This window comes from Tachysurus fulvidraco, chromosome 2 (assembly GCF_022655615.1).
Source record: "Tachysurus fulvidraco isolate hzauxx_2018 chromosome 2, HZAU_PFXX_2.0, whole genome shotgun sequence".
In the NCBI taxonomy this organism is placed as follows: Eukaryota; Metazoa; Chordata; class Actinopteri; order Siluriformes; family Bagridae; genus Tachysurus; species Tachysurus fulvidraco.
Window position 1 is genome coordinate 11,870,840 of NC_062519.1, and position 23,350 is coordinate 11,894,189.

The window sequence follows — 23,350 nt, forward strand, 5'->3', positions numbered from 1 at the left end:
CTGAAATGGCTACTGGTATTGATGGTGGAAAGGTTGTTACTGAAGAGGTTGCAAATGATGACGTTACTTCTGTTGATGAAAATGAGTCACAAAAAGAGTGAGAGAAATGACTGCAAAGGGGTTGCTCTGCTCTTTGAAAGTTTGCAAACAACTAGAAAACAGAAGTTAAGTCAAATAAATGAAACCAAGCAAAAGTGAATGATCTAATTTCTCTCAAAATCACAAGTGAAACTATACCAGATGTGGAAAAGCAAACGAAGAGGTTTGATAAATATTGTAAAGAGGCTGAAGAATTGCACAATTCAATTGTTGAAATGCCTATGTCTCTGAATGAGTCTGACAAGCAGAAGAAATGGTTTAATGCCAAAATGGCTGAAAATCTGCGTTTTTACAAAGATATCAGTGAATGGGTGTCTGATACTGGAAAATCATTGAATGTGGATAAAATCTGTGACACTTCATCTACAACAAGCAGTGAAATAGGACCAGATGATAGTATTTCAAATGTGTCCACAAAACAATCCCATCACAGCAAAGCACCGAAAGGTTCAACTACTACTTCAAGTACAACTTCTTCTGCACAGAAAAGGCTGCATTATTGCAACATGGTGCTGCTATGGAGAAGAGACATGTCTTGGAGGAGGAGGAAGAAAAGCTTCGCATTCAAAGTGAAAGACTAAAAAGACAAAAGGAACAACTCATAATGAATGCAAAAATAGCAGCCAACGATGCAAATTTGTCAGTTTTAAGAAACAGTGATGTTGGAAGTGGAAAAAAAGGCATCATCCAATGATTCAAAATGTAAAAAATCACGCTCATTGAATCACAATTTGCAAGTAGAGCTGCCTGGGAATTCTACTGAAGCTGCAATGCAATGTTTAACCATACAAGTTGCAGGCACACAGGATGGTACAACTGCTGTTCAAAGTAATCCAGTCTCTAATTCTCAATCACAGATTCATTTTTCACAATCTTATTCTCAAACTAATACTGGACAAGATATTTTGTATAACATTATGCAGCAGCAAGCAAATATAACAGCTCAGCTTGTTCATTGGGGGGATGTGGCATCTTCTTTACCTCCTCGAGTAATTCCAATTTTCGATGGAGATCCATTACAATTATTCAAGCCTTTGAGCATGGAATTGAAAGAAAGACCACAAAGCACAGGATTGCTTGTACTATTTAGAACAGTACACTAGAGGACAACCAAGAGAGTTGGTCAGAAGCTGCCAGCATATGCCAGCACAACAAGGGTTCAGCAAAGCCAAAAATTTGTTGAGGGAACATTTTGGTCATGAGTTAAAATTACTGCAGCCTACATGGAAAAGGCTTTGGATTGGCCTACAATAAAACCTGATGACATTAAAGGGTTGCAAGCGTATGCTTTGTTTCTGAGAGGGTATTACAATGTGATGGTAAACTTGCATATGGAATGTTTCATCGAACCTTAAGAACATCATGATGAAACTGCCTTACCAGGGAAAAATGGAGAGTCATAGCGTGCAAGTTACAAGAACGGAATGGCTATAGGGTCAAGTTTACAGACTTGGTGGATTTTATCGAACATCAGGTAAAGATTCTCACAGATCCTCTCTTTGGAGATATTAAAGATACACAACCACACATGTCCTACAAAGTCAAATCTGTACCTTACAGTGGTAGAGGGAGAAGTTCAGGTACAGTGGCTATCGTTGACGCTGTTGAAGATTTTCAGCCTAAAGTACATCCATCACAGCACAGTTCTTCATCTTGCTGCTATGCATGCAAAGAAAATCATGTTTTTGAAAAATTCCCTCTAATTCAGAAAATGACTCACAGACAAAGGATTGAATTTTTGAAGAATCATGGAATTTGCTTTGCCTGTTTAAAAGTTGGACATCTTAGCAAAGATTGTACAAGTCGGCATATTTGTAGTGTGTGTAGTCAGAAGCATCCTACTATATTGCATATCTAAGCTAAGAGTAAACCCTTTGAGGAGAAACAATCGAGTAATGCTCTTGTTACTTTGCAGACCTATGCTCATACTGGGGCTGGAGAACAAGATTCTTCATTGTCCATTGTCCAGTTCAGGTCAAGTCTAAGTTTGGAGACTTTACAGTAACAACATATGCTTTCTTGGATCCAGGGAGTACAGACACTTTTTGTACTGAAGGGCTTATGTGGAAGCTGAAGATGACTGGAACAAGAAGTTGCACATTGCTTCGAACAATGGGACACGGAAATGTGGTAAACATATCTGTGCTCACTGGACTGGAGATATCAGGATTGTCTGAGGATAAATTCATGGATTTGCCAGAAGTCTTTACTCAAAAGACAATACCTGTCAGTAAAATTAATGTGATTGGTTCTTGTTCCTCAGGGTTCATTTGTACATTTTGTTTCCCAGGAATATCAGGCTGTGTTGGTTCCTAACATGGGTGTTTACAATATCGCACCAACCAAGAGAATGTGCTGTGTTAAACACGAGAATCTGTTAGATTATTACCCATTGCCTGAGTACAGTGTGTGTGGCATGCCTGTACTAGATCTTCATCACTCTTTTATCTTCCTATAGAGCAATGTCTTCCTGGAATAATGAGGTTAATCATTTTGTGAGCGTTGCATAACCTATCTTCAGCTGTTCTGCAGCCGATACTTTCAAAACTTCAGAGCTCTGGGCTAGAAAGCAAAGAAGATTTGCAGTATGTTCAACAAGAAGACCTTAGTGATGTCTTGCCAGTTATTCAGCTTAGAAAGCTTCTTCAGGTCTTCAAATCAGGTCATTTAACAGAGAGATTAAAGGTTAATGAACATACCTGCACATACTGTAAAATGTAAATATTTTCTTACAGGCATTGCCATTATATATATATATATATATATAGCTTATTTTTGTTTTTGCAGAGTAATATTTGTGGTTATATGAATGTGTTAATATATAAATAATTTCAGAAATAAAAATTGTACATTGTTTCATCATCAAAGAGTTCACCCCAAAATGACAATTTTATCGTAAATCACTTAATCGCTGTGTTGTTCTAAACCACAAAGTTCTTCGATTGTCTTCTGAACACATTTTCAGATATTTTTTATAACTGGGAGCACTGGTGTAGTCTACGTGATACGCGAGTATATGCTGTATACCCACTAGGAAAGGCCAAGGATTTCCGTATACCCCCTTAAAAAGCGTGAGGATACGTAACAATATCGTTTTGTGACAGAACTTTCATTCATAAATTCACCCCGTTCTGTGTTGCGAACACAGACTGTGGTTGCGATTGCGAATCACTAACGTTTTTGGATTATTGGGGTTTCCGTGGCCTGTGACCTGATCTGACGTCACCTACCAAGGAGGAAAATCAGTTGCTTGGCGGTCTTTTTTGGTGCAAATTTGAAATTAACTAACTAATGTAAAATAAGATATGAAATGAAAACAGACTCAAACTACACTCTTTTGTTTTCGGAAGCCTGCGCCTAAAGCTACAGCAGCGTCGGGTGACATTTCACCCGCAGCCCGAGTGCAAATGTATTTGGAAAGCTTTGAAAACTACCAGTTCATTCAGTTCATAATATTCTGCAATGAAAGCGTGTTGGTGATAGAACTGAACAAATGTTTATTGTTCACTCTTAAATGTACATTGAAAATTGACAGCTGATAAAACCTGTGCTCCAGTTCCCATATTTCATATAACATTTAAGGCTAAATGTAGCTCAGTTAAAATGTAGCTAAAGGTATAGTTCACCCAAAAATGAAAATTGTGTTATTTCCTCACCCTCAATTTGTTCCAAAACTGTATGAGTTTCTTTCTTCTGTTTAACACAAAATATGATATTTTGAAAAATGTTGGTAATCAGACAGTTGGCAGCACCCATTGACCTTCATAGTCTACTGCATATTTTTTCCTACTGTGAAAGTGCTGCCAACTATCTGATTACATTAAGCCTTAAATGTTATATGAATATGGGACGTGGAGCACAGGTTTTATCAGCTGACTGTCTTTTGTTGTTTATAATAAATTGGAATGTTGATAACACATAAGCAGTCTTTAATAATGCTCTAAATTACATGTAGATGCATATTTTATGCATTAGTGAGTGTGGTGGTGCCTAGGATGGGTGCATAAGAGGCTGGGAGGGGAAAAAAAAAATCACAGTATACTCACTACAAAAAACTAGACTACACTACTGACTGGGAGGCTTGTGACTGTCCCATAGACTGCAGTTTGATTTTCACAATTCTTTCCCCAGGAAAGAATAAAAGACATCGCCAAAAAGGTCCATGTTCCATCAGTAGTTCTATAATATTATTATGAAGCAACAAGAACACTTTTGTGCGCAAACAAAACAAACAATTTCATTAAACAATTAATGCTGCTGACATGACCTGCTGATGTAGTGTCTGGCAAGTAATTTGTGCATTTATCTGGGCTGTTTAAGTATTTTGTACAATGTTTGCATAATGGTTAAAATATAAAAAGGAAAAAACAAAACCGTAAATAAAGAACAAATTGTTGAATAAAATCAATTGTTTTGTCTGCACAAGTGTTCTCGTCACTTCAGAATATTATTATTGAACTACTGATGGCACATGTACTGAGCCCCTAAGGGGACATGGAGCAAAAAAATCTAAAGTTTAGTTTCATGTGCACACATGAAACTTTCGCATGAGCACATGAAACTAAACTTTAGATTTTTTTGCTCCAGGTCCCCTTAGGGGCTCGGTACACATGGACCTTTTTCCAATGTTTTTTCATTTTTTTTTCTGGGAAAAGAATTGTGAAAATGTCTATGGGACAGCAACACAAGCCTCCTGTTTTTTTTTAATCAAAAATATCTAAAAATGTGTTCTGAAGACAGTCGAAGGACTTGGTGGTATAGAATGAAAAAGTAATTGATTTATGATCAAATTGTCATTTTGGGGTGAACTAACCTTTTGATTTTGTTTTAATAAATATATGTATATTTATTAATACCCTTAGACGATTTGTCGGGATAAACCCTGAAAAAGGCTCGAAGACCAGAACAGACTTTCCACTCTTGTTTCGAACAAGAGTGGAAAGATTGTCAAAAAGAAGTCAGCTACTGTCAATGCAAAAGTTGCTTCCCTCCTAAAAAATCTCATCGATTTTGAATGGGATTTTGTAGCTGAACTGTCTGGTCTTGACTTGCAGTTCTGTTAAGATTGTGTTTTGTCAGACGTATTAAAAAGTGTTTGAGCACTAGCTTTTACCATCTGCTAAATTTTGTCACTAACATTTTTAAAATGGTTTCTCTCTTCAGACCTGGATGTCCTCTAAGGCCAGAGAAATCAGAAGCTGTAGTAAGACTTTTTTTTTTTTTTTACCTATTAATAGGTTTTTTCTAATAATTAGTTTGGTTAATGTGTTCCTCATCTCATGCCAGATTTTTTTTTTAAATGTTGTGCCATGTTGGCAGCTTTTTCTTGCAAGGGTTTTTTAAACTCTGTGGTTCCTTGAATTGCACTTTTTTCTGTGAGACAGTTTTTTAATATACTGTTAAACATACAGTTACTGTTACTCTTTAGCTCTTTAAATTGCACTTTTTTTCAGAAACGTTTTTTTTAATATACTGTTACATATACAGTTACTGTTACTATTTAGCTCTTTGAATTGCACTTTTTTTCCTGTGAGAGTCTTTACTCTGTGTTTATTTAATTGATTTAATTTATTTTTAAACTTCAATTTTTCTTTGTGACAGTGCAATTATTGTTAAAAAAAATACTTATACGGGTAGTTGACGTGACATGGTTTTTTCACTGTCACAGAAGATAAAACATAATTTATTTCACATTTTCATAATTTAGAATACTGTAAATGGTTAAACATTTTCTTGTTTTATATGAATTTGTTGTTTTAATACTCAAGTTATTGTTCATTTTTTTAGAACTTTGAGCCAAATCTCAAAATTGTCCTATGGTGTGACGGTAGACAACATTATTTCATAAATATTACATTTTATAAATAAAGAAAATAATGTTTAAAAATCTTAATGAACACTCCTGGCATAATTGTGCAAGTGTCTATTTCACTAAGTGGCCATCACTTTTCATATACATACATTTCTAAAAGTGTAGGAATTTCATAAAGTTTGTCACAGAAAAAAATGTCCTTTGGTGTTATGCAAAAACCTAATTTTAATTTGGGCAATATCATGGACAACTACATTTAATTGAAAGACCCCACTCAAGGTCATGTGACTGAAGACCCCTATGAAGGCCATGAGAAGTGCACATGGTAAGTATTTCTCTCAGAATTGTTTAAATATTTAACTATGTTTTAAGACCACTGAAGTTGAAGTTGTTGAAGTTTTTTTGTGATTTGGTGTGACACAAAAAAAAGTTTTATTGACATTCGTAGGGAAAAGTTTGTCAACTTCATCTATTCATGGTGAAAATGATTCTAATTAGTACTTTCATGTAAAATAAATATCACTTTAAGAAATAATGTTTCAATAATGTGAACAATTATGTCTCACACTACCCACACATGTTTACAGTGCTAAAAGATTGTTAACAGCAAATTTAACAATGCTTTATTTGTTTAAATAAATTGCAAATGAATTGCACTATGTCAGTCTATTTCTCTTTTATTTTTTATTTTATTAGATGTTAGGATATCAGACAGTAGATTAAATATGAATTAACTTGTGTTATGTTTCACAATTATAGCTGTAGCCATTTCTGTGAAATTACAGCACAATCTTAAAATGTAAAACCGTAATGAAAGTGTAGAATTATGAGAAATTGCTGGAACCATTGCTGCCAGTACTTTACTGTAAAATTACAGCACAAAAGTAAAATGGATAACGGTGGGAAAACTGTAAAATAACAGTATATGGCTGGAACCATTGCTGCCAGTACTTTACTGTAAAATTACAGCACAACTGTAAAATGGAAAACAGTGGGGAAACTGTAAAATTACAGCACAACTGTAAAATGGAAATCGGTGGGGAAACTGTAAATTTACAGTATATGGCTGGAAAATGGATAACTGTGGAAAACTGTAAATTTGGAACTACTGCTGCCAGTACTTTACTGTAAATTTATGAGAATTTTTTTACAGTGTAGCCTCAGCAGATGTTCCTGTTCTGTCCTTCCAGTGACCAGTAAGTCATCAAGGTATACGGCAACATCCAGATCTTTCATGATGTTCTCCATGATTCTTTGAAAAATCGAGGGTGCTGAACTGACACCAAATGGTAACCTATTGTAGACAAATAATCCTCTGTGTGTGTTAATGGTCAGCAGCAGTTTGCACTAGTCATCTACAAGAACCTGCTAGTATGCGGACGCTAGGTCTATTTTAGAAAACACAGTTCCTCCACTCAGTGTAGCCATCAACTCCTCAATCCAGGGTAATGGGTACATTTCTGTGATAGCTGCTTGATTCACGGTTAATTTATAGTCTCCACACAGTCTTATGGTTTTGTCTTTTTTATCACTGGCATAAATTGGTGCCGCCCATTCACTGTGTTTTACAGATGTGATTATTCCAGCTTTCTCTAGTCTGTCCAATTCCGCATCAACTTGAGCCTTCATGGCAAAAGGCAGTGGGCGAGCTTTACAAAAACGTGGGAAATTTCAGGATTCACCAGTATCTTTGCCTTAAGCCTAGTTCATCTTTGAACACCACTGAATCTAGCACTTCTTGAAGTGTCTTTGGTTTGCACTTGACTGACATGTTTAATTTTTTTCCAATTCAAGGTAAGCTTTTGTAGCAAATTTCTGCCACACAGAGCTGGCCCCTCCCCTTTTACTACAACTAAGGGTAGCAGTTCACTTTGTCCTTCATAGCTCACTTTCGCTTTAAACTGTCCCAATACAGACATTTCCTCAGATATGATACTCACGGCTGCATCGGTATCAATTTCCATCATTATTTGTTTGTCATTTACCTTAAATGTCTCTGTGAATGACTTTCTGTCCTTCTCATAACTTTACAGCGAAAACATGGGCAACTCAGCTTCCTCTGCCTCCACATACTTAGTGTTTTTGTCAGCAAAACGTTAATTTTTTTTCCTTCTTTCCTCTGCATACTCTTAATGTGGCCAATTTTTCCACAATTATGGCACTGCGCACTCTTGAAATGACACACATTGCCATGACATCTGTAACACGTCTTCCCTCTCTTATTGGAATGGCATGCTGCTCGCGCATCCACTTTATGCACTTCCCCTAGGCGCGAGTCATACCCTCTCAGCTGCTGCGTTTCCTTTTCTGCAGTCTCCATACTCAATGCGATCTCAAAAGCACGTGCAAAAGTCAGATTCGATTTTGACAACAGTCGTCGTTTACAGGCTTCGTTGCGGATTCCACTTACAAAACGGTCACGCAATGCCTCGTCCAACGTTGCACCGAACGGTCTGCATAAGCCGACCAAGACTCTTTCAGGACAAACTCGCCATAATTTAAACTTTATCCTCGTCGCCAACTTTTACTGTGATGTATCAGTTTGAAGAACACACAAGAGGCAGCCTGCTCATTTCTCAGGTGTAACTCTTTTACTGAACTCTCTCGAACCAAAAAAAACGCGACCCCGCCCCCGTTAGCTACGGAAAGTTTACTGCAGAGGTATTCAACTAGAATTGAAAGAGGTCCAGTAAGATAAAATTTCTTGAAGCGAAGGACCGGAAGATCATAATTACTAGTTAGTGTGATATATATTTATGTAGCCTAGTAGTTGTATGAACATCTGCAAGCAATCAATACCTGACTGTCAAATCAAATAAATTCAGTACAATTCAAAAACTTTTTGACAATATTTATTGTCATGTAACATAGAACTGAACATATGTATGATTGTAGATATGTATAACGTTCTCTCATTAAATAAATAAATAAAAGTAGGGCTACATTTCAAGATAAGAGAAAATAAATAAAATGTGAAAATTGTGTATGTTTAAATAAAGTGCTTAACCTTTCCTTTTATATCTCTGAGAGAACTGAGCTCTAGCTTGGCTTGCCAGGATTTTAAACCTGGGCTTGAATGGAGTCAGGGCCGCTCCCATACACATGTGGAGGTGCTCATTAGTGACCCTGGAACCATTTTTAGATTTGATTATGTTCATTGTAGGGAAAGATGGCTCGCAGTTCCATGTAGAGCCAAACATGGTCAGGATGTATAGGGCTACTTTCCTCAGACCTGGGAAAGCTGTCTCAGGGACGCTGTCTTCAGTGGATATGTTTGTTCAAAATCTGTATGTTTTGTCTCATAATGGCGTTTCACATTGCCACTTTTAATAAGTGCCACGGTTTCCGAACATATGATACACACTGGTTTAGTCTGAAGTGGGAAGTGTTTTTGTCCGATAACTTAAACAGAGACAGTAAGTGGACAACGTGAAGATATTTTTATTAAAAGAACTCGTGCCCAACATATAACGCATAACACCCGAACATGGCTCACATGTGTTCTTAGTACCTATGCCCCAGGGGGTGGGAGTACCTTCTTAAAGAGCCCAATACATGTTTAAGCTGCAGCACATCATAACATACAAATCACATTGTATTTCTGAACAGATCATCTATCACGATGATCTACAGCCCTTTCCTTTAGCTGAAACCTCCTGTCAAAGGGAAGAAATGTATTTAACAATGAACAGTACTGGCATGACACTGACTTGATCAACATTTGGACCATTGCAGTGAATAAATAAATGAACATTAGCAGATACAAATCTCAAGATGTTTTCTGTATGCATGAAACAAACTACAGCAAACAATGACACTGGCAATGTGGAAAAATCGATAATAAACACATTTGAACAGGTACTCAAAATAATAACCTGAGTGTCGCTAAATAAGCCATTACTAGAACTCACTGCTAGTATCTTGGATTAGGCTTGCAGATACGACCTGAACGTGTTCTGTAAGGTGTATTGCATTAATAGGAGATTGTACAGTGTGTTTTGGCAAGTCAGTAGGAATGGATTCTGGTTGTGGAAGGTGTGTTTGTGGTGAGTGTGGTATAGGGGGAGCAAAGTCTGGTGTATGTGTAGTGGTGTTCTGAGAGTGAATGTTCTCGGGGATGAGCCGTGATGGAGGGGGCACAGCAACAGGAATGATGTGGCGTCTGTTCCTCCTGTATGTTTTCCCATTGCATTGGAAAGTGTATGACCGAAGCTCCTTATTCACCTCCTTTACTGTGCCAAGGTGGTTGTAACCTTTCTAACAACTTGTCCCTCTGCCAATGGTTGTAGTGGATGGCTTGAGGCATTGTAGTACCGCTTGTGGGTCACTCTCTTATGACAGAGCTGAGCGGTGACTTGCTGGGCATGTTTGGGAGCTGACTCCAACAGACTGGAATTAACAGGAATGGCTGACCATGTCTGTCTTGACAGCAGGCGTTGTGCAGGGAACCCAACATTGACTCTCGGGGAATGTTTCTCAGATTTAGAAGATTAAGAAATACATCTGTCCCATCTCTGTGAGACTTCTCCATCAGCTGTTTGGCACTGCGGACCGCTCTTTCTGCTAGGCCGTTTGACTGTGGGAACTCTGGACTGCTGGTGACATGTATAAAGTCCCACTGTTTGGCAAAGTCTCTGACTTGTGTACTGCCTGGCATTATCAGAAATGAGTGTGTGGGGTGTGCCATGGACAGAGAAATGTCTCTTCAGTTTCTTTATTACAGCTGACGATGTTACATCACGGAGAAGGTCAATCTCATACCAACCTGAGTATGAATCCACAAGCACTAGGTAGTGTTGACCATGCCATTCAAACATATCTGTTGCCACAGTAGACCAAGGCAGGTCTGGAACAGGGTATGGCTTTAATGGTTCTTTTTGTTGATGTGGCTTCGTGCTGTTGCAAACTGAGCATGTTAGGAGTTCTGCAGTGATATCAGCCATCATCGTTGGCCAGAAAAGTATACCTCTAGCTCTGTGCTTCGTAGCATCCAGACCAGGGTGACTTCTGTGGACTTTGCAGATATATTCTCCCTGTAATGAGCGAAGAATGACTGTTTTGTGGCCCTTCATTACTATTCCGTCTTCCACAGCAAGCTCATCTCTGTAAGGAAAGTATGGATGCACAGCTGGGCACAAGCTATGTTCTTTATTTGGCCAACCTCTTTGAATCACGGTGCTGAGACTCTGTAGCACTTCATCCTCTGCTGTGTGCTTTCTGAGTTCCTCTAGTCGGGCAGTCGAGATGTAATTGACAGACATGACTTCAAATGTGTCATTTTCGATGTCAGGAGGGACTCCTGCATTTGGAGCTCGAGATAGGGTGTCAGCGAGATACATGTGCTTACCCTTTTTGTACACCAGAGTAGTGATGTAGCACTGTAACCTGAGCAACATTCTTTGTAGTCTTGCGGGGGCTGTGTGGATCGGTTTCTTTAGAATGGTCACCAGGGGTTGGTGGTCCGTTTCAACAAGTGTGGGTTTTCCGTACACATAGTCTCTGAAATTAGTACAAGCAAACATGACAGCTAGCAGCTCCTTTTCTATCTGAGCATACCGTGTCTCTGTGTTTGTGAGTGTACGAGATGCATATGCAACTGGTCTGCCCTCCTGCATGCAAGTAGCACCAAGCGCAAAACATGAGGCATCACAGGTTAGTGTAACCGGCTTCTTCACATCATAGTATGCTAGGACGGGTGGGGTGGACAAACATGACTTGAGGGTTTCAAATGCATTTTGGTGTTATGGGTACCAGCACCATGCAGTCTCTTTATGTGTCAGCTTTCTGAGGGGTGCAGCAATGTCGCTGAAGTTTGGTATAAATTTCCCCAGATAATTTACCATTCCGAGGAAACGCTGTAATGCAGGGACATCCTTGGGAACTGGCATCTCGGAGATTGCCTTTGTCTTGGAAGGATCAGCTTTCAGGCCTTCACTTGTAAAGATGTGTCCCACATAGCTGACTTGATCTAGGCGAAATTTGCACTTAGCAGGGTTTAGCTTGAGCGATACCTCACGCACTCTGTTCAACACTCTTTCCAAATTAATGTCGTGTTCAGCAGTGTTGCGACCCCTGACAATGATGTCGTTGACAATAATTGTGCAGGGATACCCCGAAAATAACTGCTCCATCGAGCGCTGGAACACTTCGCTTGCGGAGTTTATGCCAAAAGGCATACGGAGAAATCTATAACGCCCAAATGGGGTGCTAAATGTGGTCATCATAGAGGACTTGTGATCTAAGCGAATCTGCCAGAAAGAGTTCTTCGCATCCAGCACTGAAAATACAGTTGCTCCCGACATCTTCTTTGTAGTCTTGCAGGGGCTGTGTGGATCGGTTTCTTTAGAATGGTCACCAGGGGTTGGTGGTCCACTTCCTCTACTCTGCGCATTGGGTGATGTGGTCTTTTTAAGGCAGTGTTGAGATCTTTTGGGTTGATGCACAGCCTGATTTCTTGTTTGTCCTTTTTATGTGTAGCCACCATGGACGAGACCCAATCCGTCGGCTCTAAGACTGCCGTTATGACGCCAAGGCTGTCCATGCGGTCCAGCTCTGCTTTGACACAGCTTTGCATTGCAAGAGGAATGCGATGAGCAGGGCGGACTACAGGCTGTACGCTGGGGTCCACTGTCATAGAATATGTTATCGGGAGTTCTCCAAGCTCGTCTGTGAACAAATCTTTGTACTCATTGAGAAGGTCTTTAGTGCTGCCCTCCATACTGACATGATGCACATCTGGGCTGGTAGTAACGACATCCATGTCGAGGCATGCACGAAATCCTAGCAGTAGTTGGACATCTTGATTTACGAAGAAGAATGGAAGTGAATGATTTTTCCCATTTAGGCCACACTGCAATGTCACTAAGCCTTTTGTCTTAATTTTGCTTCCACCATAAGCTACTAGCCTAGGTGTTTATGATTGCTTCACCGGTCGTCCGTTGGCAATTTGTTCGAAAATCATTTGTGACATTACGTTACCTTTTGCCCTAGTGGCAACTTTCACTTCAATTGGAGTTTTCTTTATGTACAAAGTGGCGAATCCTTCCTCCAACCCTGGCATTTGGGGGGTAACAGTGTTGACAACCTTGTCAAATTCGATGCCATCAATATAAAAAGTGTCATCATGTTCAAGGGATTTGTCTACTTCAAGTTCATGTATTGCTTTCTTATGACTGAATTTCTTCTGACCAAACTGTCTACGTGCTTTGCAACATTTCTTGTAATGGTTCATTTTCTTGCAGTTATGACACAGTTGTCCGAAAGATAGTAGCGCCCCGTCAAGTTTTAAAGCATAACCTTTTGTTTTGGCCGTAGGTTCCGGTATTGGACAGCTTCTGGGTCCGGACCCGGACCGCGGTCCGCCTGTTAGTGACCTCTGGTTTACTGAGTTAAATGCAAACTTAAATCATTCAATACATCACATACAGCAATACTGTAAATTCTTATGTAAATATATATCATATCATTGTGTCACAACCAGGGTAGGAGGGAGACAGACCCGTACGCAGGATAGCTTGTTCAACAAATGTAACAAATGTAAGGGGTTTAAGAAATAATAACGACAAGACAGTAAAAGACGATAACTAAAACAATGCAAATGACGACATTTAACAACGACTAACGTAATTAATGATTCCGCGCTGCCCTCGGCAACGCGGCTTCTTAAATATGATAGTCAATGATGAAAATTGGGAACAGGTGTGGAAACAGGGAGGAGTGAGCGAAGGCGGGGCAGACGCATGACAACAACAATAACAATAGCACATGGCCAAAAAGTCCGGGCTGATCCTTAACATTGTGTTACTTCTACTTGATTGGGTTTTGGGAATTTCTTTGTTTGAGAGGGTGCCCTCTAACATCGAGTATGAAAAAAAAATGCAAATATTGCATGAAAGGGTTACATGAATATTACCTTATTACATAAAACGTGTCAAAATTGTAACCCATTTTACAATTCAAAATGAATATACAAGCATATAAATTCTCTTAAAATTCAGTCATAAAAAGTGCCCTATAACTAGATCATCGATGCATTTATGAACACACTTGATGAGGATGATGATGATTATTATTATTTTGCTTTAGTGATGAACATGCATTCTAGCCACAGCACATTTTACCAGCTCAAGATCAGACTAACATTTCTATACGTTCACAAAAAAGACATCGCATAATTGGATACCTTTATTTTAAAACACCCAAAAATTGCACAGGCTTGCTTAAAAAAAAGAAGTGAAATTTATCTCTTGATTTTATTAGTGATATTTTATAATAAACACAGAACAAATTTTAAAATAAAATATGCACATTTTTTTTAGTGATCACATAAATTTTTTTAATGAAAATTTCAAGCCGCATGATTCATTTTTTAAGTGCAATTTGCTCTTTCTCAAGCTTGTGAATTTATTTACAGCTAGAAAAGCCTCTTGTATAGAAATGTCACTTGATGAATGCTTAGCTTGAAGCAGTTTTACTTTAAATATTATTGGAACACTAAGATATATCAATCATTTTTGAAGTCAGATATTTAAATTATAATTTTAAAACAGCTGCTTCAATTTCCTTCCTTGGTCATAGAAATTTATCAAAGTAAAATAACACTGTTTTGTATGTCTTACATTCCAGATGCTGTGAGTTGCTACAATGGTGGAGAAAGTGGGCAGTCCCACTTAGGGTCTCCAGTCTCCCACCTAGACCCAGTCCTCACCCACACCATGTGTCATTTACTTAAGCATTTACTAGAGCAACAAGGGAACTAATTAAGTCAAAATGTATTTATTTAATGCAAAATAAGAAAAATACAAACCATTTATCCAGTTGGGACCTGAAATTCTGGACGTAGAGTTTTTGGTAAAATGAACCATGTGCTGATTAAAAATAGCAATGTTTTTGTTACAGAGCTTCAGTATTAACACTGACAGCACTACTTGTCGGAGCTATCAAACTATAGAAAAACATAGAAGTTGAGCAAAACATCTCCCAATAGCTGCTCATTATTTGTTGTGCTGCGGCTTATAAGCTATATGACTTAATCTGCTGGGAATGTGTTTAGATTGTCATTGTGTATGTCAGTCTTTCTTTATTTCTTTTTCTTTTTAGGGGGAATTTGCCATTTTTCATTAGGAACATATTTTTCTCCTGTTTTGTTAACAAGGGAGTGTAGAATAGTTTTTCTTTTGTTTGTTTAGCATATTTCATCTTTATTTGATTTACTTCTAGTAAGTGACAATTTTGTTTTTCTTTTTGGCCATTTTTGTTTTTCATTCATACTGAGTCACAAGGTGCCATTGAACATTTAAGCCATTTAAGAACATGCTGCACGTATATTGTTTTGAAACTGCAAAGTACTGGGATGAGGGTGTTCCCCTTTGTTTTCTGTTCGTGATGCTGTGAGTCTCTTGGATTTAGTCCCTCTGAGCTTGTGTTCGGTCATATAGTTCAAGGACCATTACACGTCCTGCAGTTGACAATGGTTGTCAACAACACATGGCCTCCTAGAGAAGTCCATATTGACATGTTTGTGCCGTCCGTAAGCATTTAAGATTAATGAGCGACACTGCTCAAAAAGTGTTTACATGCTCTCAGGATGACATGAAAGGAAAGGTTCGACTGTAAGCCACTTCCCTGTTAATTTTGTGTTGGAGGTCAAATTTTGGATTGCCACATACTGTAAGTATTTGCCATATAAATTTTTTGACGAAATACCATACTTGCATCTCATCTCCTGGCTCAGAGCAGGTTTTGCCTGTGGTTCCAGTGTCCAGTGTGGTTCTGTCTGTGGAAAATGTTGCACCTTTTTCTTTTATTATTCCTTATGTTTACCTTCTGCTCTATGTTCTGTAAAGCTGCTTTGAGACAATGTCTATTGTAAAAAGCGCTATACAAATAAACTTGAATTGAATTGAAACCTTCCAAATACTTCCCAGAGGTAGACGATCTACATTTTGGTAGTAATTGTGTGTCTTCTATTCACCTACTAACTCTGAGGTCACTCTCACTCACTCATTTTCTACCACTTATCCGAACTACCTCGGGTCATGGGGAGCCTGTGCCTATCTCGGGCGTCACCGGCGTCACCGGGCATCAAGGCAGGATACACCCTGGACGGAGTGCCAACCCATCGCAGGGAACACACACACTCTCATTCACTCATGCAATAACACACTAGGGACAATTTTCCAGAGATGCCAATCAACCTACCATGCATGTCTTTGGACCGGGGGAGGAAACCGGAGTACCCGGAGACCCCCGAGGCAAGGGGAGAACATGCAAACTCCGCACACACAAGGCGGAGGCGGGAATCGAACACCGACCCTGGAGGTGTGAGGCGAACGTACTAACCACTAAGCCACTGCAGCATTTTTTTAAATAAACAGCATTTTTTTAAATAAATTTGTCAAAGAATAATAATAATAATACTAAGCTTATAACAGAAGTCAGAATGTTGGCTTCTACAAAGCCAACATAATAATAATAACTAGATTTGTAAAGTTTGTCGCGACAAACTTTGATGTTGGCTTTGACGGTGCAAGTATTCGCAAAGGCCGGTGCATTTTGGAGGCGAGTGGACAGAAACTAGAACGGTAGATTTCCTAAAGAAAATGTGAATGTGCTTGCACGTGGCAAGTTCCCCTCATCGTGCTGAGTGTTTTGATATATGACATGTCCATGTTGTGTTAAATTTTTGATTTTGCTTATTTTGGGGGCGGGGCTACACGTGACGTCAGTTCCCCTCATCGTGCTGAGTGTTTTATGAACACGAGAAAGCCTTTGCGGTTTTATTTATTAATTCACTAATGTGAAGAATGGCGCGTCTAACAATACCCAAGCTTTATTATATTAAAGTCCTTATCATTCTTTGTGATATACGTGTCATATCATGTCAAAAAATAATTATGTAATGTGAGGAGACAAAGAAAAAATGCGCTTAATTTTAATTAATGGGTGGCTCTTAAAAGAGCCGTTGCTGTTCTTAAAAGGACATTAGTTTAAAGTGACATAAAAAATTATAAAAACTACACTGAAAAAAAAGTTATACAAATGACAGAAACAACAACATATGTGACCGCCGTGCTGTCCAAGGCACGCCATTACTAGTTTTAAGCATTAAATACATGGTTAAATGTTATATTGTTTGAAATCTTAGACTCTCGGGATTTTATTAAGCCCACACACAAAGCATAATATGATTTATAGCCATCATACTAATTTAATCCAAGTTGATAGTCACCGGAAATAGGCGGCGCTTACCTTTCATCACTGGGGTAATATTTTCCAAAACAAATGCTTGTAAAAAATCCCCAAGAGTCTAAGGAACTGGAATATGTAAGCCTTTTAATCCAAAACGCGTTTCTGGCCAAAATGTTCCAATAATTATGCAAGAGAATAAGAATGTGCTTTGCAAGCACATTAATAATAATAATAATAATAATAATAATAATAATAATAATAATAATAATAATAAGTATGCAAGAGAATAAGAATGTGCTTTGCAAGCACATTAATAATAATAATAAGTATGCAAGAGAATAAGAATGTGCTTTGCAAGCACATTGATAATAATAATAATAAGTATGCAAGTGAATAAGAATGTGCTTTAGCAAGCACATTAATTAATAATAAGCTTATAACAGAAATCAGAATGTTGGCTTCTACAAAGCCAACATAATAATAATAATAATAATAATAATAATAATAATAATAATAATAATAATAATAATAAGCTTATAACGGAAAACAGAATGTTGGCTTCTACAAAGCCAACAACAACATAATAATAATAATAATAATAATAATAATAATAATAATAATAAGAAGAAGAAGAAGAAGAAGAAGAAGCTTATAACGGAAATCAGAATGTTGGCTTCTACAAAGCCAATATAATTACTGTGTCTTATCAGTAAGAAGAGCGAAAAGTAAACATTTTAGGATTCATCTTTTCTAGAAGTCTCTGTAAAAGACTCAAATGTTATTTTGCTCTAAAATGTTACCGAACAGCAGTTGTTTATCTATGACATAGTGAGCTCTGTGATATCCAGAATATTTATAAAGTTGTAATTTAAAATCTAAGTAAACAAATACAATGACTTAAATGGTCTTTGCTTCAATACATTTGTTTTATTGTTCAAAAAATAGACAAATTAATATGGTACAAACATATTTTTTTTACATTTTGTATAATATTGATGTTTAATGTTAAGGTAATGATTCTTGTTGGTGTTAACGAACATCTACAGAAGAATTTAAAATGTTCAAAAGAAACACTGGGCACATATACATAATTATATAAAATACAAGGTCCATATACAACAGTTTTCTTAGTTTTCTGAAGCTAAAATAAGATTATTCACAATTTGTTCTTTTAATCAAAGATTTTATCACAATTGTTTCAGGAATTCTTCCTTATATTAGTTTCTAATATTGAAAAGTGGTGTTTCTCTTTCTCAGAATAAAACATGCTATTGTATTTAAGGCTTAGCCCAGGAACAGCACTTGCATGTGTCATCAAACACTGTTCCATCTCCACACCTCCTTTCAAATGTTTTACCTCCAGCACAGTCATAGAATTTATTTGGGTCTTCCTCGTGAAGATAAAGGCCATCAGGCTTTCCAACACAGAATCCAGTTCCAGGCTCATGTGTGGTAGTTGTGGTAGTTGTGGTTGTTGTGGTTGGTTTTGGAGAGGTCGATGGACCAGGTTTGGGGGTAGTGGTAGGAGGTGGTGTAGGCATATCTAGAATGCAAATTCAGGTGGTTAGATTTTGGTTTTGTGATTGTCTCTTAAGTAAACAGGAGTAACAGGTACCCATGGCTACCTACCAATATCCAGGAGCTTGCGTAAGTGACCCATAAGAGGATGCTTTCCTTGCCCACAGAACTCACCAGCAAAGTCATCCAGATCCAGAGCCCAAACAAAAGCCCCCCCAAACTTGTTGTCTTGCAAATACTTTACCTGTGAGAAACAGAGTAGTAAGTGGAAGAATTTATGATGTATGTTCATTTGCTACTTTGTGAAATTGAATGTACCTTGATCTCATAGCTTTCCCTGGTGTCAAAGCCGACCCATTCACCACCCTTTGAAGCATATGGTACTCTCTGATCCTCAATCCACTCAAGTTTTGTTCCCTGAAGGAATCCACAGATCTGGGGAAAGTGGTATATTTCATTAACTAAAAGCTTAAAAAAATGCCACTTAGAATCATATTATGGTTAACTCTTTCACAATACCTCATAGTAGGACCAGAAGCCAGCCTCCCTGGTATAAGGTCCAGCAGAGGCTGGTCCACTTGCTGGAGCTCCCACTCCAGTAGCTGAAGAACTGAGGCGGAATGTACGACCATATGTGGCAAATCCCATCCTTAGTTTTTCCAGAGGGGTACCATTGTCCCGCCAATATTTCATTGCATAATCCTGAACAAGAAACCAACAGTTTCTTCAGTTTTGTAATACACAATGAATACTAAAATTAACATAATTAACATAACATCTTAGATATTATAGTATACTAAATATAGTTTTGATATAGAGCATTCTTACAGTGTTGAAGTAAACAAGATCCCCATAGTCTTGAGATCCCCTATACAGGGGGCTGTTGTGTCCTGTGAAGCTCTCCCAAGTTCCATGGAAGTCATAGGTCATCACATTGATGAAGTCAAGATAGCTAGAGATTCAGTCAAATATTAATTATGAAATTCACTTTTCATGAGAGAGAGAGAGAGAGAGAGAGAGAGAACAAAATTCTTTCCTAACTTAATTGTTACTCTAACTACTGAATATATTTTTCCCAATGTATTTCATTTAAAAATACTAAAACATACTTTGCAATCTTTGCTATTTCATATCCAGCATCAATTGTCCCTTTGCCAGCGGATACAGCAGCAGTAACCATGAGTCTAGGCAGACCTGTAGCTTTACCTTCTGCCTCATAAGCTTCCAACAATTCCTAAGCAAATTCCACAAGAATGCAAGGTTAGATCAGACAGAAAAGTGAACTATTTTGAATAATGTATTTCCAACAAATAGCTACAGCATATACAAAGTTGTTTACATGGTCAAGCCTACCTTGCACAATAAAGTAAATCTCTGTTTGTCTTCAGGAGGGCTACCTCTGGAACCTGGGTATTCCCAATCCAAGTCCAGGCCATCAAATCCATATTTCCTTAAGAATGCAATAGTCGACTGAATGAACTTTTGACGGTTGGCAGGTGAGGAGACAGTAATGGAAAACCTGAGGAAGTGAGAATGTTTTTCATGAATTACATTGTCAGTGCAACATAAGCAAAATATCTTAGACTGTGTTTATAGTATCCCAGCACTATTATTTGTAAATAACTGATATAAAAATACTTACTGAGTTGAGCCAAAATTCCATCCACCAACAGCCAAAAGAGTTTTAAGGTGAGGGTTACTGTATAGATTAAGGAAACACCATGAACACATATGGTTTCATGTTGGTACTGTAAAAAGTTATATTATTATAATTACACATCTGAGAACTTTTTCATACATACGTTTTCTTTAAAGCATTGAAGGACTGGTAGAGGGTTTCATCATTCCATTCATAAGTGACAAGCTCATTGGCATGGTTAATCATAGAAAAGGCATAAATCAGATGTGTACACAAAAAGGGATCTACATTAGCAGGCATGTACTTCCCAGTTCCAGGTCGGTATTGAGACCAGTTAGTAAAATAGCACACCAGTTGCCTGGAGGTTGCTGTAAAATTAAACCACAAATATAAATAAAACAATTAAATAACTGCATTAGAAGTTGCAGGTAGTGATTTTATTAAATATTAATATTAAATAGTAATATTAAGTTGCATGACTCACCAAAGTGACACAGAACCAAGCACAAACCTAAAAAATACGTCAGGATTTATGTCAATGTTATATATCTTATTTTTACAGTGAAATATCAATTAGAAAAGAGTTTTCAAATACCTGCAAGAAGTGTAAGCCTGGCCATTTTGATAGCACCTTTGTGTTTTCAGGTGTAAATCTTTTGTCAAGGAGAGAGGTTACTTTTAGTAATTTGCTCTACAATTTAGGATTAGACATGTAAAAAACTTTTATAACAGCTAACCACTGAAATCCTACCTGGGGTACTTTCTGGTGAAAGACAAATGTACCTGCAGCTCACAGAGTTTAAATATTGTAGATGGTGGCTTGTCTAATCAGGTAAGATTATTAGGTCATCCAATGATAAAGTGTAATGTGTGGACTGATATCACACAGTGTGATAACATGTTGGCAAAAAGAACTCTGGCCTCCCTTCAAAAAAATGCTGATTCTTTTACAGCTTGTGCCTGTATGTTCTAGTCAGTTATTATTTTTTTCTAAATGAATAACCGCTATGCTTATTTTTGCTCAGATATTGCTAATATATTTCATTCTGCAGTTCTGTGAGTTGGGGTGGCATAAATTACATATTAGAAACAGAATAAATGCATGTAAATTTATAATAAATTACTTTTTTACTTCTATCTAGTCATCAGTCATTAGTTACAGGTAAGGATTTTATAAGGTATTTGTATGTTTGTATGTACGTTATTTACAACTGAATTAAAAGCTGCATGCAGACATAAATTTAATGTATAACCACATTTCTATATTGTTTATCTTCGATTCTAGATAAATTACCTGTGCTAAGGCTATTATTTACATTCTAATTTGTAAATAACACATGAATTTGACCTGATAAGCTATAAAAAAAATTCTTGTATCCTTAGAATCCTTATCTTATCAGTACAACGTGGTTTATGAGGCACCCTTTTGTGTCTTTGAAAAAACCCCACTGTTTTCCACTAATAAATATCTACCATTGGTTATCTTGGGAGGTAGTGACAGCCTCTTAACTACTGTAGGCATATTGTTTTCTAAGATCTTGTGGATTCAAAGGTCCCCTGCATTTGTCTACACAGCAGAGGCACAGGCCAGAAAAAAGTAGGCATCTATTACTTGTTCTGCATTTTTGTACTTGTTTGTACTTATTTTATGTTCTTTGCCACTTAGTATTTAAGTGAAATTAGATATAAACTTAAAATATAGCAGGTTTATGTTTTAACTTTTCCTAAACAAATGTATATATAAGAAAACCTTTTGATAACATGAGAAGTCAAGCAGAAGTCTATGTATCAGGACTATCATATCATCATATCAAAGGTGGTCTCCATATGAATAAAAAATGCCAAATCTACCGGTCCATATTCACCCCATGTTTTTCATATAAAAGTAAAAAGCACTACTGATGCAATTTTTGCTTCAAGAATGTTAGTGTAGAAGTACAGGGATGGTCAGAAAGAGCTGCACTGAGTCTTTGTGAATTGTAGAGAAAGCGTATGACAGGGTGCTAAGAGAGGAGCTATGGTACTGTATAAGGATGTCAGGAGTGGCAGAGAAGTATGGCCAAGAAATTCATTCTATGTATGAGAGAAGTATGACAGCAGTGAGATGTGCTGTAGTTCAGACAGAGGAGTTCAAGGTGGAGGTGGGGCTGCATCAAGGATCGGTTTGAGTCCCTTCTTGTTTGCTATGGTGATGGACAGGTTGACAGATGAAGTCAGAAGGGAATCTTCATGGACAATGATGTTTGCAGATGACATTCTGATCTGTAGTGAGAGTAGAGAGCAGGTTGAGGAACACTTGGAATGGTGGAATTCTGCTCTCAAAAGAAGAGGAATAATAGTCAGTCGGAGTAAGACAGAATACACCTGTATGAATAAGAGGGAGGCAAGTGGAACAGTAAGGTTACAGGGGGCTGAGGTTGAAAAGCTGCAGGAGTTTAAGTATTTGACCTCAATCGTCCAGTGGGGATTGTGGAAAAGATGTGAAGAGACAGGGTGGAGTGGGTGGAGAAACGTTTCAGGAGTGTTGTGTGAGAAGAGTGTCAGCAAGTATCAAAGGTAAGGTGTACAAGATAGTAGTGAGACAGCTATGCTGTATGAATTAGGGTCAGTAGCAGTGAGGAAAAGACACAAGGCAGGGATGGAAGTCACAGAGATGAGGATGTTGAGGTTTAGGAGTGACAAGGATGGGCAGGATTAGAATGAGCACATCAGAGGGACAGCTCAGGTTGGCTGTTTTGAGGAAAAGGTCAGAGAGGCTAGATTGAGATGGTTTGGACATGTGCGGAAGTGGAGAGTGGTTATATTGGTAGAAGCATGTTGGAGATCCCTGCCATAAGGTCAAGAGGAAGGCCAAAGTGCAGATACTGTATATGGATGTGTTAAATGAGGACATGAAGGTAATTGGTGCGTAATTGGAGTAGAGGATGCTGAGAATAGGTGGAAACAGATGATTTACTGTGGCGACCCCTAATGGGGAAAAAAGATTTAAAATGAAATAACATGAACAGGATAATTTTTGAACTATGGCCTAAATTTTGTTTGTAAATTTAGACTAAACTTCTTTAACTTGCTGCAGATGGTGTCACTGTGCA

At 37.9% G+C, this 23,350-nt stretch overlaps 1 protein-coding gene across 2 annotated transcripts; it reads right to left on the minus strand.

The window, feature by feature from the left end:
* Positions 1-18,008: 18,008 nt before the first annotated feature.
* Positions 18,009-21,080, minus strand: chia.2 (chitinase, acidic.2). Of its 2 annotated transcripts, XM_027144306.2 has the most exons (12): positions 21,010-21,080; positions 20,854-20,911; positions 20,743-20,769; positions 20,422-20,626; positions 20,262-20,318; positions 19,973-20,138; positions 19,729-19,853; positions 19,448-19,571; positions 19,139-19,321; positions 18,938-19,054; positions 18,731-18,863; positions 18,009-18,644 (listed from the first exon to the last, which is right to left on the minus strand). In XM_027144306.2, exons 2-12 carry the CDS (start codon positions 20,876-20,878, stop codon positions 18,379-18,381), a joined length of 1,428 nt encoding a protein of 475 aa, XP_027000107.1. In that variant the 5' UTR covers positions 20,879-20,911; positions 21,010-21,080; the 3' UTR covers positions 18,009-18,378. The 2 variants fall into 2 exon arrangements, with proteins under 2 accessions (XP_027000107.1, XP_047659857.1); XM_047803901.1 differs by lacking the exon at positions 21,010-21,080 and having other exon boundaries at positions 20,854-20,995.
* Between the last annotated feature and the right edge of the window lie 2,270 nt (positions 21,081-23,350).

Excerpts from the sequence above, each read along its gene's own strand:
- chia.2 (XM_027144306.2), bottom strand. The coding sequence starts at position 20,878 with ATGGCCAGGCTTACACTTCTTGCAG. Across the intron at positions 19,572-19,728 it reads GAAATAGCAAAGATTGCAAA|CTATCTTGACTTCATCAATG; the intron begins GTATGTTTTAGT and ends CTGAATCTCTAG. Across the intron at positions 18,864-18,937 it reads GGGAAAGCTATGAGATCAAG|GTAAAGTATTTGCAAGACAA; the intron begins GTACATTCAATT and ends TGTTTCTCACAG.